The sequence below is a fragment of the Eurytemora carolleeae genome, unplaced genomic scaffold (assembly GCF_000591075.1).
Source record: "Eurytemora carolleeae unplaced genomic scaffold, Eaff_2.0 scaffold375, whole genome shotgun sequence".
In the NCBI taxonomy this organism is placed as follows: domain Eukaryota; kingdom Metazoa; phylum Arthropoda; class Copepoda; order Calanoida; family Temoridae; genus Eurytemora; species Eurytemora carolleeae.
The window spans coordinates 30,703-47,949 of NW_019396277.1; the positions used below are offsets into that span (position 1 = coordinate 30,703).

At 33.6% G+C, this 17,247-nt stretch overlaps 1 protein-coding gene across 1 annotated transcript; it reads right to left on the reverse strand.

Annotated features, from left to right (window-relative positions):
• Window positions 1–5: 5 nt before the first annotated feature.
• Window positions 6–14,447, reverse strand: LOC111699985 (SCY1-like protein 2; the record flags this gene model as incomplete). Its single annotated transcript, XM_023470792.1, has 24 exons — window positions 14,238–14,447; window positions 13,733–13,789; window positions 12,947–13,043; window positions 12,753–12,815; window positions 11,742–11,754; window positions 10,824–10,878; window positions 9,913–9,995; window positions 9,283–9,406; window positions 8,502–8,670; window positions 8,127–8,259; window positions 7,995–8,063; window positions 7,118–7,195; window positions 6,293–6,364; window positions 5,958–6,021; window positions 5,406–5,458; window positions 5,117–5,203; window positions 4,565–4,609; window positions 3,093–3,185; window positions 2,448–2,540; window positions 2,309–2,383; window positions 1,463–1,579; window positions 872–990; window positions 322–665; window positions 6–151 (listed from the first exon to the last, which is right to left on the reverse strand). Coding segments are annotated over exons 1-24 (2,355 nt in total), but the record flags the coding sequence as incomplete, so codon positions are not given.
• Between the last annotated feature and the right edge of the window lie 2,800 nt (window positions 14,448–17,247).

A 17,247-nucleotide genomic window follows, 5' to 3' on the forward strand; every position in this document is an offset into this window, starting at 1 on the left:
TTACCTGATTGAGCGGGATTAGACTGGAATCCCATGAAGTTGTTGTTGGAGCCAAGGAACATGGAGTTGTTGCTTATACTGTTCCCCATAGTGGAGGATAAGTTTGTTGTTTGTTGATTAGACTGACCCCATGCAATACTGCTACCTAAACCTACAACGTAAGAATTTTCTTTTAAAATTTAATCTTAATATACTGAATAGTAGACTACTGCAATAATGAACAAAACATTTGTGATTAATTCCAAAATCACTCAGTTGGAAAATAGAATTATTACAATTTTAGAAAAATAAAAATTTGATTACAATCAAAGGAAAACATACCTTGAGAAACTCCAGTATTTGGCTGAAAAATATTGTTTATGGAAAAATTGTTTGTTGCCGCTGGGAAATTGTTTGTTGAAGTAGGAAAATTGTTTGTTGATGTCGGAAAATTGTTTGTTGATATCGGAAAGTTTGTTGATGTCGGAAAGTTGTTTGTTGTTGTCGGAAATGAGTTCATACTGAGAGATTTTTTAACCAACGAATCTGAAAGCTGGTTGATGTGGTTAGTTTGGTTGTGAGTTGATCTAGGTACCATTGAACTAAGAGTAGGATTAGGAGTAGGAAAAGGAGTTGAAGTATGTTTTCCATGATTCCTCTGCAAAGATTCTTGTTCTTGAAGCATTCTGCAAACAGAAGTATATCTCTGTCGGAGGATTATTTAAAGATTATTCGAAAACATTAAAATGTTTTAAAAAGGGAATTTTTATTAAAAAATAACCCAAAACTTCTGAAAAAAAGGATTTTTACATCATCTTCATATACATTATTTGAGCCAAATGTTTAATTTTTCAGTAAAAAAAGCGACAAATTTGTGGAGTAAGTATAATACCTTTGCTTCTCTTGGAGGGATAAGGCCTGGGATTGATTTGTTTGTACTCCAAGTACTTTAGGTATAGGGCTAACACTGGATCTATTTTTATTCAGGGTATCATCTAGACTACAGCTTTCCTAATAAAATAAATCATTATTTTTAATCAAATCATGCTGTTAGGGAGTCCTACTTTCCACCCCCCAAACTCGACATGAATTTACTAGTTGAGGAATGAAGTGCCATATTAGAAATAAAACAGAGAAATGAAAAAATATTCGGTATAAAAACGGAAACTGTCGGAAAGAAAATTATGAAAAAAGTTTTAAACGGCTTAACAACTTAGAGGTAACTTTTCGAAATGCCCAGAAATTTTATTATTTTTTATAAATATATTCCCGCAAAAGCAAAAGTAAACTGTAAATAAAAATTATCCTAACCCATCGTCGAAATAATTCTAGACCCCCCTGGTCCATAGGCATTAGTTTTAAATTTTTGAGGCTTTTGATCTTTGAATTTTAACTTTTGAGAAATAAATATCATAATGAAGGGAAATTTCGCGCCCCCCCCCCCAAAAAAAAGAAAAACATTAGTATTCTTAAAAATATTTACTCCTGGTGTGACCTTGGATAGGTAGGACCCAAGCCCGAGCCCGGAGAACATAGAATCCATTTCTGAAGTCTGAGAGAGAGTCGGAGCTGAGACTAGTTGACCGGCCGGCAATCCAACCTGCAAGGTCAAAACTGTTTTGCGTCTATCCTCATTTTTTGAATCTTTTGTTTATTATCTTAATGGTTAAATTGGTTATTTATTCGAATGTCCACGGAATTCAACCTAAATTTTTAATTCACGCTATAATCAGGACTGGGTTGGCGTTGAAGTTTACAGCATTAACTCACTTACACTTTTGTGTAGCCCTAGAAATTAAAAGCACTTGTTTTTAGCTTCAGCTATTGAAAAGTAATTATTCAAATTCGAATTAATTTTTGCGTGAAGGCTTGCAACCTTCAGAGAACTGTAATCACTATCCAAAAAAAAGTGACGTTACCCTCTGAGTGCAAAACTTAAGAAAATTATAAAACTCGCTACGATACCCGGTTTCCTGAAACCCGGGTTTGGCAGAGTTCGGGTTTCATGTTCTTAAAACGTATTTTGAAACTCTAGGAAACTGGGTTAAAATATGCTGTCGTTGGAGTCTCCAGCTGTGGTGTTTTATGAATAAAGCTGCTACGCACTTGAAAAGTTTCCGGAGTTTCCCGAAACCCTTACGAAACTCAAACCCAGACTTAAGAGAGCTAACCTGGTTTCGTGGCCAGGTTTGGTTTGGGATACCCGGTAAATTTCTTTTAAGTTTTGCCCTCTGTATCTTATGAGAAACAGGTTTGAAAGGAATTGTACGGTTATGTACAATTATTGTAAGAATGCAGTCCTTTAAAAATAAGAACATTTTATAAATACCTGGAATGATTTTTTGTGATCTTCTTCAAGAGAATTGAGCTGCTGTAATTTATTTCTATGCTCACTTTCAACCCTTTAATAATTTAAAGTACAATAATACATTGTACTGTAGAGTTGTACTGTAGAGTTGTACTGTAGAGTTGTAAATATCTTTAATGAGTTCGCAGATAGAATCATATTGTTTTACAGTTAGACCGTTTTCTACACTCAACGGAATTAAAAAGGGTAAAACCTGAAAAAGAATAATATATTTTCATATTTCTCACAGATATTTTCTCACTTTTTAATTTAAAATCAAATTAAATCGTTCCACAGCTCCCTATTCTAGCCTGGGGACGTCATACCGATCCCTTCTAAACAAAGGGGTTTTGCCTCTGCCATAAGACCGCTTTCGTCCAACTTTTCAAATTTTCAACAATAAACAATATTAAAGCATAAAATATAAACACAGATTTAAATAAAAGCATTCTTTAATGCACAAACTGCAGAGATAACAAATCAATAATTTATCTCTCGACAGGGTTACCTACAAAGGATAAGAACTTATTGACGACCTAAAGTTCCTTAAATATAACGATTTGAGGTTTGAACTTGAGATTCTGCCTTAGTTATAGTCTTTAGATGGATTGACTAGTTTACGGTCCCAAGGAACCATGAATTAAAACAAAAAGATTGAAAAAATTCTTTGCAGTTGTCTCTAAAGACGCACAATTCGAGAGGGTAACCCTATATTACTATCACAAAAGACAAAACTTGATAAAAATAAACTCTTTCTAAACTCTACCTTGCTTGCCAGAACCTCCTTGCTGAACCCCAGTTTTGAGCTGTTTAGCGAGATCTTGTAAATTCCAATCATACCCATTATAACAGCAGGCTCCTTCAAGATTATACAGTAAATAATTTAGGTAAAATTAACTACAATCTATATTCTAGCTTGAGAACCGTGCGTTGCCCAGGGTACTCATATTTACTCCCGCCGTTTACCCGCGCTTGGTTTTAATTACGATTTTAGCTCACTGTGTTCCTTAAGAGCAAAAAAGTTTATTTTGGGTTTGCGGAGCTAATTCAACTTGTTCATGTAAAATGGGTAGCTAAACGTTCTTGAATGTACAGCCTTGAGAAAATTTATATTGTAAAGGTAATACATGCAGAAAGGTATGGGAAAAGAAATTAATGGAAAACCTTTAACAGAAAAAAGTTACCAAGCATTTAAAAGGTGTCTCCAGTTGTACAGGGTATTTCTTAGAAAAAACCTCAATATCTCACCAGGACGGAGTGATATGATTTGACGGAAACTTGTTTCCAATCACCCTCATGGTTCACCGACAAAGGGTCAAACGACACAGGGTCAAACGACAAAGGGTCAAACGACACTGGGTCAAACGACAAAGGGTCAAAAGCGCGACAAAGGGTAAAACGACAAAGGGTCAAAAAATGCGACAAAGGGGCAAGTTTTTTTTGAAATTTTGACATCTGTTACATTTAGTATTTATTTATTATTATTTAGGGTTAGGTTAGGTTAAGACACTCTCTGTTCCGAGCGCTGCGGTTAGGACAGGCTAGGGGGCCAAGTGCTGCGGCCACGGGTTAGGTTAGTTAAGACACTTTCTGGGCCGAGCGCTGCGGCTAGGACAGGCTAGGGGGCCGAGCGCTGCGGCCACATGTTCAATTATATCCATGTCTAACATATAAGATCCATGTACAAAATTGATAGGAGGGTTGCGAGTTTCCTATGATTCATATCAAAAAATATTTTTATCATTTTGACCTTTTGTCGTTTGACCCTTTGTCGTTTGACCCTGTGTCGTTTGACCTTTTGTCGGTAAATCACCCTCATGCATGAGAACCAGGAACAAGTTGAATTTCCTCCGCAATACCAAAATAAACTTTTTTGCACTTAAGGAACACTGAGCTATTTTTCCCTGTAAAAGTGGACCCACTCAACATAAAATCTCAAGCTAGGAACATTCCCGTGGTTCTCCCGGGTTCCCCAATCAAAGTTTGAGGCAAATCCAAGGAGTATGGAATAATTTAAAAAAGGGGCATGTCCGATTCACAACTTAGATCTGATCAATATCGTGATTGTGGAAGTTTACATCGCTTTTCTGGCTGGAAAAGTATTTAATTCTGAAATTCTCTTCCATTGTTTTCCTGCAGCAAAAAAGCACAAGTCACATTAAAAGAAAAACCTCCTTTGAAATTTTTTAAAGACCCTTTAAATGAAAATTTTCTTGCTAAAACTAGTTTTTTTCTTACCCTGGAAGGAATTTGTGAAAACATAGGAATTACTTCATCAATGACCTAAAAACACAAAATCTTGATAAATCATTCCGAATTTTGGAAATTAGAAGGAACAGATGGAATTTTTTATCTGTCCTTTAAAATTATTAAAAAAAATAATTTAAAAATCATGAACTTTCTAAGGACAGGTAAAAACTAACAGGTAAAAACTAACTATTTCTTTGTTGTTTATTGTTCTATTGCAATATAAAATATATTGTAGTAACTAATAACCAAGGCAAACGGAGGGTTGAACATGTCGGGGGATACAGTTACGGTCCTAGTACAGTGCGCTTTACAGGGGTGTATATTTTCTTGAAATATCTTTACCCACCCCGTATTAAAAATAATATTTTCCCCCAGAAGTTAGGTATGGTAAGGTCAGATAAAAAAGTGTCTTTTTCCTTTAATTGGGGAAATCATATGATTTTTAGAGCGAAAAATAAAATGTTGGGTAAAAAGATAAAGTAACCTGACTTTTGATTTCCAATTTTTCAGTTTGTAAAAATATACACCCAGCAGCCTCACCTGCCACTTGTCCAGGTACTCAAGAAGTTTACCCAGACAGATCAATGAGTTGACCCGAACACTGAGTAGCCGGGTAGATATACAAACCTACAATATCATAAAACTAGCTCAAGTGCCCGGCATTGAACGTGGATATAAAAAAAACGAATTTTTAAAAAATTGAAAGAAAAAAATGTGAATTTGAATAAATGAATAGAATTTGGATAACAAATTCTCGCCTTACTTTCTTTTATTTAAAAGAAAGTGCTTTTATAATTTATTTCATTAAAATATAACTTTTAAACTTTACTTTTTTAATTCTCGGTAGAAAAGCTGTTTTTAACGCTTGACGGTCCAGCAGGCCTGAAATACATACACAGGGATAAATAGTTTCTTCCAAAATAATTAAAGGGGGCTTAGTCCCCATAGCCCCCCCCCCTAAATACGCCCCTGAGCTGTTTGTACTCATCCTCCAGCTTGCACGGTGCACGGGAGTAGTTCTATTTAGTTGGTTTTAAGAGGTTTTGTGAAAACTAAAGATTTTCGTGTTTTATCTATAGTCTTTACAGGCTATTGTATCTCTAATAATGGCATTTTCTAAGCTTTGTGGGGGGGCAATTGCTTCAATGCTACCCCTATATCGTGGTTGCTCAACAAAAAACTTATTCAGATTTAGTTTTTTGATAGTTTTTCATTTAAACTCCATTTACTTCTCCCAAAAATCACTTCATTTTTGTTATCTTCAAAAAAACGTTATCGACCCACGCAAAAAAATTGCAAGATAAATTAATATCTTTTTCAATGGATGACTAATTTAGAAAAAAACAACAACCCATAAAAAAAGAAAATATTGTGAGTTTTTATGACTCCGTTACCTGAATAGCTGTAGGAAGTACAAAGGGAACCATAGAATTGTTTACAAACTCCTGACACATGGTAAACAGTCAAACTTTAGTTTACAGTGAGAACCAAAAAACTGCGGAATAGAAAGACGACATTATAGCAATACATAAGTATATTTGATATTGTTACAATGCAGATAGTTTTACTACGGTGGTAGGCGATTCAATCAATACAATTAAGACGAGTTTTGATCTAAATATTGATTTAAATTAAGCTTTTAGACTGCATATTTTTCCTCTTTCGATGTTCTAGGTTAAACTGAATAAAAATAAAATTAAAGAGTTTGCGTAGTTCCTTGGCTAGACAGGGGTAGACTCGATGTAGAGCAACACGGTGGGGGAGCTGGGGGAGTACTCCTGGTAGACCCTACAATACAGAATAAAGTTAGGGTTTCCGATCGGAATTGCGAGCGAGTAATATCCACCTGCGTTGGAAACCCTACAATACGGATTGAAGTGCATGTAGGGCCGGGTTTATATTATTGATAAAAAATCATTAGTTTTCCCTTTAGTCTAGTAGGTTAGATCTGTTTTAAAGTTGTTTTTTTTTCGCTAAAATGGCTAAAATATATGATTTGTGAAAGAATTTTAAAAAAAAAAATTTTTACCCCAAATTGTTGAAAATTATTTTTTCAAAAGAACTATCCCTGTTACAGTGATAACCAAAACATGTGGAACCATAGTCATCTCCTTAATAACATATTGTAATTTGAAGCTCTGAAAATGTCCAAAGCTCAAAACCTTTGGTTTAAAATGGCGTTAATCTATAACGCTTGATCTGGATATCTACAGTGACAGCTGCTTGATCTGGATATCTACAGTGACAGCTGCTTGATCTAAATATCTACTGTGACAGCTGCTTGATCTAAATATCTACTGTGACAGCTGCTTGATCTGGATATCTACAGTGACAGCTGCTTGATTCTGGGAGTCACCGCACTAATGTTTGACTTCGGAAATCATCTTTTCAGATAAATTAGTTTCAAATTTGACAATTATTCCACTGCTTTCTGGTTACCACTGTTTAAACAGATCATATTAACCCCTTAAAATTCTAAAAAATATTGTTTGCAGTTAAAGCAATGATGAATATGTGAGCCAGATATTCTATAAAGTAAACCTTATAAAACTGTGATTTCTGTAGATTATCCCACTGAAACTGGGAATCCAAAAGCTGAAGAGTTTTCACACCAACGTCCTAAAAAAAAGTTTACAATAAATCTTTGAAAAAAAAAATATTCAATGAATTTAAAAAACTAATTATCTGCAACTTTTTAATTTCCTCAAGATTACCTGGAAAGTATTCTAGTTGAGGAAATAAGATTACCTGGAAATATTCAATATGTTGGATTTCCTCAAGATTACCTGGAATGAATAATGTTGGAGTTCCTCAAGATTACCTGGAAATATTCAACATGTTGGATTTCCTCAAGATTACCTGAGCTCGCGATTTAAAAAATTCGGGAAAATACGACTAGAGTCTAAGCTGTCGTTGGGCCTTATTTACGGCTTGAGCTTTCGGATTCAAGCTGCATCTTATTTTCCACAAAGTTGAGTTCAAAAAACCTGTTTATAATATTTTCATTGGACCTAACTCCTTAAGTCGAGCCGAAGATCTTGCAGCTGTCAATCACGTGACACAAGCTGTCGTCAGAGTTGGGTCGAAGATTGGGTCTTAAAGTCGGGTTTAAGGAATTACGACTCGAGCCGAAGTTTTTAAATCGCGGGGTTTGGAAGTATTCAATATGTTGGATTTCCTCAAGATTACCTGAAATTATTCAATATGTTGGGATTTCCTTAAGATTACCTAGAAGTATTCAATATGTTGGATTTCCTCAAGTTTACCTGGAAGTATTCAAGTTGTTGGATTTCCTCAAGATTACCTTGAAGTATTCAATATGTTGGATTTCCTTAAGATTACCTGGAAGTATTCTAGTTGTTGGATTTCTTTAAGATTACCTGGAAGTATTCAATATGTTGGATTTCTTTAAGATTACCTGGAAGTATTCTAGTTGTTGGATTTCCTCCGGTGTTGGTCGCAATTCTGGCGTTTTACTCAACAACAACTAAATCAAAAAAAAAATTTGGAACAAAATTATTTTAAAAAATACTAGCAATGTTTAATTTACCTTAATATATTCCACCAAATCACTTGGAACGCTGGTTAACCTGTCTGCAGGAACACTTTTCAGATCAGTAACGTTCCTTTTATATGCGCCCCAGTTCCGTTCACAGTGGTAAAGGGAACGTCTTGTATGAACGCTGAAATAATTAGTATGATCCAAAGAAATCGTTCTTAAATTTTCTTTTTTAGAAATAGTTCAAAAAGCAAAAAAAAACTGTAAAACAAGCACAAAAACAGTTTAAAAATCCGACAAAATGATAAAAACAATTATTTCAATGTTCATAATCATTATTATCGAATAAGAAATCGATAAATAAGTGAAAAGCGTTAAACTTCAGTGTTTTTATACAAACATCTACATTATTAACTAAAAACTCACCAAAATGCTAGCATACCAAATGAAAACATATCCGCCGCAGGACTGACAGTGCCTAGCAAGGCGAATTCTGGGGCGGAGTAGTCCAAGTGGGGATACGCCAAGTCAGGTAGGGCGTGGTCGAATTCTGGTGCATCCCAGCTCGGGACACCTTGCCCACCGGGAACACTACCTGCAATAGTAATTTATGATAAAAAAATCTTTATTATTTGCTAAGAGCTGTTTCAAAATTTAAATCTAAAAAAATGTAAATAAAATAAAACAAACATAACTTTGTTATTTAAGCATTATTTAAAGTTGATTGAAATTCAAAATGATTCTTTATTTACAGTGCCATGAGCGATTCACAAAAGTATACATAAAAATCTTAGATTTTCAATCGTAAATAAATCTAGAACTTTGGATCGCAACTTTTATAGCAAAATAAGGATTGAGGATATCTTCGCAATCTTTCCTTAGTGAAGCTCCTATTATAAATAATTTAAGGGTTAATTAGAAGTAAGCTTAAAATCCAATTACATAAATTCTAGGCTGCCAGGTCGCTTCGCACTCATCTTCAATTTTAACTTTTCCGTATTGCTCTTTTTTCGATTTTTTTTCCTGGATTTTGAAAAATCTAAATTTTTTCAAGCGAGTTTTTTCAATATTAACCATCCATAAACCTTCCCTGGAATCATGTCCCGCAAAAAAATGTGTGCCCAATTGGTTCGGCCGTTTTGACGCGTATCTGTTAGAAATAAACAAAAAAAAGTAAAGTATATATAGAAACAATTATTTAACTTACTGAGACAGTATTCGAATCCTGATATTTTCCATGCTCCCTGGGTGTTTATCAGAATAGCCTCAGGGCTCAGGTTTCTATGGAGCATTCTACCACTACCATGGAGAAACGTTAAACCTTCCGAAACCTGAAAAAAAAATTGTAATTTGAAAATAAAAATGAAAAAGAATTTGAAGAAAATGATTTTTTTAAGCTTGGAACTTAGAAAAGAATAGAATTAAATAATATATTTTTTTGGGGGGGGGGGGGAGTTAAAAAATCCAGAGGCCGAATTTAAAGGATTTGAGCCGCGGTTTAAATTTAAGCCGCGGCTCAATCTTTATTGGTTCACTTAAATTTGTATTAAATTTTTCAACATTTAAGCCGGCCCCCAATTGAAAAAGGTTTTCGGGGGATTTTAGACGCCGCTTAAATTCATTAAATTCGGACATAGTACTAAAAGTTCTTTAGTTTAGTTTAGTATAGTTCAGTTTCATTACCTTTTTCTTCCGCTGTAAGCATGAGATTGAAATACAAAATATCAAAATTTATTTTAGACACATATTTATTTAAATTGATGGCAACTGCTAGGAATTGCTAGAAATGAATTGCTAGAAATGAATTGCTGGAAATGAATTGCTGGAAATGAATTGCTAGAAATGAATTGCTAGAAATCTTACCGGCAAACTCCGGGAGAATAGATAAACACAACTCCTGGATCTGGCTTACATCACATTCTAATAAATCAATCAATCAAATCAATCAATCTATCAATCAACCAACCAATCAATCAATATATCAATTAATCAATTAATCAATCAATCAATCAATCGATCAAATATCCAACCAACCATAGGATCAGTCAATCTATCAATACGCCAATCAATTTATCTATCAATCAGTCAATCAATCCATCAGAAAATCAACTTTTAAGGAGAAGATTATTGATATCACATGCTTTCTTAATCAGACAAAGCTTTTACAGATACCATTGTAAGTCTGGCAGACCAACCTATGAACGGAAAGTGATTTCTTCAAAATTATAAGATATCAGTTCCTTTACGATGTAGATTTTTTCAATTTTTTAGTTTATATTTTGCCACTTGGATCTGGATCCATTGATTTGCATATTTTGCGTCTCCGGATCCAGAAATCCAATTGATCTGGATTCAGAGATTCAATGGCTATGGATCCAGGGATTCGATCGATCTGGATCCAGGGATTTGATAGATCCGGATCCAATTAATCCGTTGGATCCGGATCCAATTAATCTAATGGATCCGGATTCAGGGATTCGATGTATTTGGATTCAGGTTTTGATGAATCGGGATCCAGGGATCTGATGGCTCCGGCTCCAATTAATCCATTGGACACGGATCCAATTAATCCATAGGATCCGGATCCTATTAATCTAATGGACCCGGATTCAGGGATCCGATGGCTTAGGATTCAGGGAATCGATGGATCGGGATCCAGGGATCCGATGGCTCCGGCTCCAATTAATCCGATGGAACCGGATCCAGGGATCCAATGAATCCGGACCCTAGTCGCTGCTCTATACCTACCTAGAGCTCGGTAGAGCATGGGAAGAACATCTGATTTAACATCTTCAGTCGGAGTCTAGACCAAGGACAATACAGATCACTCACATCTCAAAGTTTCATTAGTTATGAAATATAAATTCGTACTAGTCCGACCCTATCTCAGGGGCGGATACAGGGGGGGGGGGCGGCAGGACATTCGCATCCCCCGGTCGGATTCATGAGGGGGGGGGGGCACGCCCACCCCATGAGATTTCAGAATAGCTCCTCCTAGTGCAAAACAGGAAAAATATCTATCTTAAAAAAAAATTTGTTCCTAAGTCTGGAAGTTTTTGTTCCGAAATAAATCTAACACCCCCCTCACTTAAATCCTGTATCCGCCCCTACCCTATATTCGTACTGTTTACTGGGATTAATTTCGCCTCGTAAATAAATAAATGAATCAATAAAATGATCAACCATCGTTCCGTAGAAGTCATGATTGGCTATATCTCAATATTTTGAAATTACAATATTTTAAAAAAGATTTTTACAGAATTCGCTTAGCTTAGCAGTGATCAAGATTCAGTAAACAGCGGCGCAACTTGGTTAATTTAAAGGGGTGGCAGAGATTATTTACCCCAGGTGTTTATTTAATAATAATTTAATAATGCGCACCTCAATGCGACGGGAAACATTTTTGAAATAATAAATTACAAATCTTTGTCTTATTTTTTGTGGATAACCCTGTAAGAATGTGCACCCCTGTGATTAAATATATATATATTTATTATTTATTGTTGAGTTCCAAGTTTCTCAAGAGTGCTCTATACCTGATGAGATCCAAGTAGAGGATGTTTATATCAGTTGAAACGCAACAATCTTCTTATACATTTTATTCATAAACAAATTGTTTCATGCTTTTATGCAATCATCAGTATAAATGATTTGATAATTTTTCACAGATGTTTCGTATCTATATGTAATATTAATTTGAAAATTAATTTAACATCTCGTAAAATCCGCGAAACATCTGTGAAAAATTCTCAAATCATTCATACTGATGATTGCATAAAAGCATGAAACAATTTGTTTATGAATAAAATGTATAAGAAGATTGTTGCGTTTCAACTGATATAGATATTATTTATATATTAAAAGTGAACTGTATTTTTCCTTTTCTAGAATGAGTTCCATATTCTGCATGAAAATCAACAAAATCTGAATCTGAAAATAAGAATGAATTTATTTTTAACAAATAAATAAGTAACGAAATAAAAAAGTGGTTTAATAAATTGTTAAATATTATGTAGAATAATCAAATCAAAAATGAAAAGTGAATAAGGTATAAATCAATAAATGAATAAGTTGATAAATATTTAAGTAATTTAGATTTAAACATAATTCGATAAATAAATAAATGAATGAAAATATTAAACAATAAATGATAATTAAAGAATATAAAAATAAAAAAACAAATTAAATAAATGAAGAAAGAAAATATAAAAATAACTGAATAAATGTCTGAATAAAATGATGAATGATGATAAACTTAATTCTATTTTTGTTTTTACCGGATCCATGATTTTCATGACAGGTTTGAGGGCAGGGAGAATATATTTCACAAAATCTTCTTTTGTTGCATCTGTCGAAATCTACAAAAAAAAAACTTAGAAACAAAGAATTTGAGAAACCGGGGCATATTTGCCAATATATTACAAGATAAAATTAGTAAATTCTAATAACAACTGTTAAGGGGTTTTCATTTTTGATGTTTATCAAGAAAAATTCCAAACTGAGGGGAAATACGAGGGATCGAATTTATTAGGATGAACAAACTAAGGAAGCGCGCGTTGCGCATAAAAAAAGGAGAAGCTGTTTCAGGGGCGTATTCAGGAATTTGTCCAGGGGGGCTTAACTTAAAGGTGAAATACTTAGAAAGAAAAGAGTTTAAGTTTTAACATTTTTCCTTACCTAAGTCTAGTTAGTTGTGATACCCCCTTCTTACACAAATCCCAAATCACCTCCCGGTCTTGTCTAACATTTTTAAAGATGATTTTTTAATTACATTTAATTAACTTAAGTATCCGACATTGTTTGTGGGATTTTAAAAATTGTTTAATGTTTAACATAGTAAAAAAGCACAATACAAACCCTCAATTGTTTACCTGTCGAATTTGTCTAGCTGCGCCCTTTCAAGAACGAATACTGAGGCAGGTTGTCTCGTGGATTTTTTAATAGCGCTGTACACTTTCCATAGTAATCCTAAAGATATATGTACATTGTACACGCTGTAAACTGTCCACAGTAATCCTAAAGATATGTACATTGTACACGCTGTACACTTTCCAGAGTAATCCTATAGATATGTACATTGTACACGCTGTATACTTTACACAGTAAACCTATAGATATGTACATTGTACACGCTGTACACTTTCCAGAGTAATCCTAAAGATATGTACATTGTACACGCTGTACACTTTCCAGAGTAATCCTAAAGATAAGTACATTTAACATGCTGTACACCTTCCAGAGTAAACCTGTAGATATTTACATTTTAAATGCTGTACACTTTCAGAGTAAACCTATAGAGATGTACATTTACACACTGTTTACAAGCTGTAGCCAAGATAATATGAAAGACTGTCTTTAAATTAAAGATCTTATCTTAAATAGAATCATATTTTCATACAGTGATAACCCGTAAACTCTGAAACAGGAAATCGACTTTTAGGCTCAAGTAATGATATTAACTAGTCGAATTGTGCAGTGTAAACAGACCAATTTGACATAACAAGTCATTTAATAGCTTACTAATTAAGCTATTTGCTTAGTAACAACATCAAATTCACTTCAGTATTGCTTTTATGACGTCTCTACTCTACAGTTTTCTGATTATTTCATATTTGATTTAAATGTGGAGAAATGTGTTATAACAAAAAGTTGATTACCTGGTCCAGCACTACCGACATGAGATGTTATTTCATATTCTCGAGTAACAGGGTTTCCTAGACAAAACAAAAAGTTTAAATTTAATTCTCATAATTGGAGCGAAATTAAAACCTAACTCGTTGGCTGAACAAATAAGGATCAATTCTATACAGGGGCCTTTAAAAAAGGGGTAATGGGATAAGCCCACTGAGATAAGATAAAACTAAGGTACTAAGAGGGTAGTTACAGCGACTGTTGGTGGATTGAGACCTTACTGAAATTTTAAAACCAATTACTTTCTTCCAAACTGTTATTGGGTAAAAAATATTATCAAATATTGAATCTATCTATGGGTCCGTCCTAAAGTACGATTTTTTTATCAAGAGAGGGGGGCCTCAACGCACAAATCCCCCCAGTGTACAACACCTTTAAATGGATGACCATAATATTTTGAGTTTAATGGGCCCTCCGAGGAGACCGAAGGGGTTCACAATATATTTATATTAGAGAAACAATACAGTTTACCTGGAATAACCCCTGAAATGATGTTTCCAGTATTATAAACTGTATTTTGTATTGTATTTGTTACTGAAGTAGAGAGGGTAGATTTCAGTTTATTAAACATTTCCATTTTTAATTTAGTTTTTTAAATCTCTGTTTTAATGTTTTCAATGATTCACAAACAGCTGTTTGTTCTGTTGTGTTGTTCACTCTCTCTCCCCTCTCTGCAGTCTGCTTGTTGACAAAATTATTTGGTTTGGATTTTGCAATAAATTGAATACAGTGTTATCCACATAGCATGAGACTCATTAGACGATCAGAGTACGCCCTTACCGTAAAAATAAATACATTTATAATGTAAAATATAACGAGTTTCTTGTTGTCATTACAGTCAAATCATCCTGGTGAAATATCATTTGCACTAATTATTGATCGAACCTTGGGCACGTACGAGAGCATTAATATGTAGATGGTTATAGCCCCCCGCACATTTTCCCGGTGGATTCTCATTTGAACTACTGCCGTTTGAACTATGGTACGTTTGAACTATTGTTCTTTTGAACTATTGTTCATTTGAACTACTGATCACATGACGTCATATCTATAGTTTAAATCAACACATTTCTTGCTCATTTGAACTATTTTTCAAAGTTATGTTCATGACAATAATTAGATAACCGCAGAAATGTTTCAACATAAAAATAGTTTAAATTAACAAAAAAATAGTTCATATGAACATAAAAATAGTTCAAATGAACATAAAAATAGTTCAAATGAAAAAAAGAATAGTTCAAATGAACTTAAAAATAGTTCAAATGAAAAAAAATAGTTCAAATGAACATAAAAATAGTTCATATGAACATGAAAATAGTTCAAATGAAATTATAATTCAAATGAAAAAAAAAGTTCAAATGAACATAAAAATAGTTCATATGAACATGAAAATAGTTCAAATGAAATTATAGTTCAAATGAAAAAAAATACAGGGTGTCCCACGAAACATGACAATAGCAAGACGACTTGAAAGTCGTCTTTGATATACATTTGAACTATTTTTTTGTTCATTTGAACTGTTTTTTGTCCATTTGAACTATTTTAATGTTCATTTGAACTATTTTTTTGTTTATTTCATTTAAAATATTAATATTTCAAATGAAAAAAGTTCAAATGAAATAAAAAATAGTTCAAATGAGCAATATATTTACTCGTTTGAACTATTGTTCATTTCAACTACTCACGTGCAGGTACCACGTGCAGTAGTTGAAATGAACAATAGCTCAAATGAAAACGGGAGTAGTTCAAATGAGATAGCATCAAATATAGATGGAAACGTTTCTAAAAAATATCTATATTTTCATAGGATTGATACATATTTTATAATAAATTATGATGTCAAATTATTTATTTACACTGAAGGCAGTATTGATTATGCTTTTTTAATGAAACTTTTTTAGTTGACGGCAAAAGTGAGATTTTAAAGTATTGTCTTCTATACGATGTAATTATATACTTAAATGGAATACATGCGCGAATTCAAGTAACCCTCCATTTATAGAGTGGCATGTCCGATGTACATCTGAAACCTTCATTTCTCCATCGTTTCAGAAGCAAGAAATGCGCGAGTCACTTTTGTTGAGAAACCACAAATAAAAATATTCAGTTTTCAAAATGGGAAACATGGATATTTAATGCAATACTTGATCAGACAAAGCAAATTTGAAGGGTATTGTTGTGAATCAGAATATATTTTACTTCTTTTCTTAATCTTTTAGTCAAAGCAAATAAAATGCAATGCAATGTAGAATGTAGATTGCCTGAGGAAGATGTAATATTAAAAGAACCACCCCTCAGAGAGGGGCAAGCGTAGGGGGGGGGGGCCAGGGGGGCTCGGCTCCCCCTCGTACGCCACTGCTTTAATTTGTAACTAAAAATAGTGCAGGCCATATTTGTACGAAGGTTCCCTATTAACCGGAAAACCTATAAATATGTATGACATTCGTATATACGTATTTTTAGGTTTGGAATACGCAAAAACACGTATTTCCCATAAAAATCCTAAAAACCCGTAATAAATCCAATAATTCAGGAACTTTTAGGGTTTTCCCACACGAGATTTAGTTCATACAATCCTAACATTTCTTAATTTTTGGAATTTATATACCTATGCGTAAAAGTACGCATTTTCAAGGAATATTCAAGTGAGTTCTAAAACCAAAATGTTGAGAAGTTGATTATAATTTTGCCTACACATTCTTCCTTAATATCTGTACAAAGTTCTCGGATCTGCACCAAAATTGAATACAATTGAGAAAATGCGCTGTCTGATCGCTTTACGTACGAGGGTGCTAGAGCGTCGGGAAACCCGTCGGTCGCAGGGTGCAGTTTAAACCGCCCTTAACAACTAATTCCACAAATTTCTTAAATGCATATAAATAGATATCAATACTATTTTCAATCCAATCTAATCCGATATTCTTCTTCACAAATTCACATCATCATCATTCCTTCTTCTGTATCCATCTAAATCAACATTAATACATGCATTTGTCTGTATCTTCCACAATTACGTATTCAATATCTGTTATACTTCATACACTTACCATTACGCCTGATACAAGACTGTCCAAGTAGAACTTCTATTTGTCAAAAAAAATATACTGACATTTCTAATGAAAACATTTATTTGCTCCAAAATGATAGAAGTTTTGAAACATTATGTTCACTAAAGTGTTTGCATTAATTTTCTTACATAACAATTCTCTTGAAAAATCATAACATATTTTTAAACTCTGACTTAAAAATGCATTTTTGTGCAGTTGAGGTTTCTTGAATATATTTACACATACAAAATTAGTTAGCATGAAATTTACGAAAAAATGCGTATTTTTAGTTTGCATCAAACTTATAAACTCTAAAAAAATACAATAGTAAAGACAAATCCGAAAAATATGTGAAATAAAAACTTAAGTTAGAAAAATTACTTGGTGTGAAATTTGCGAAAGTATGCGTATTTTTATGTTTGCATCAAACTTTT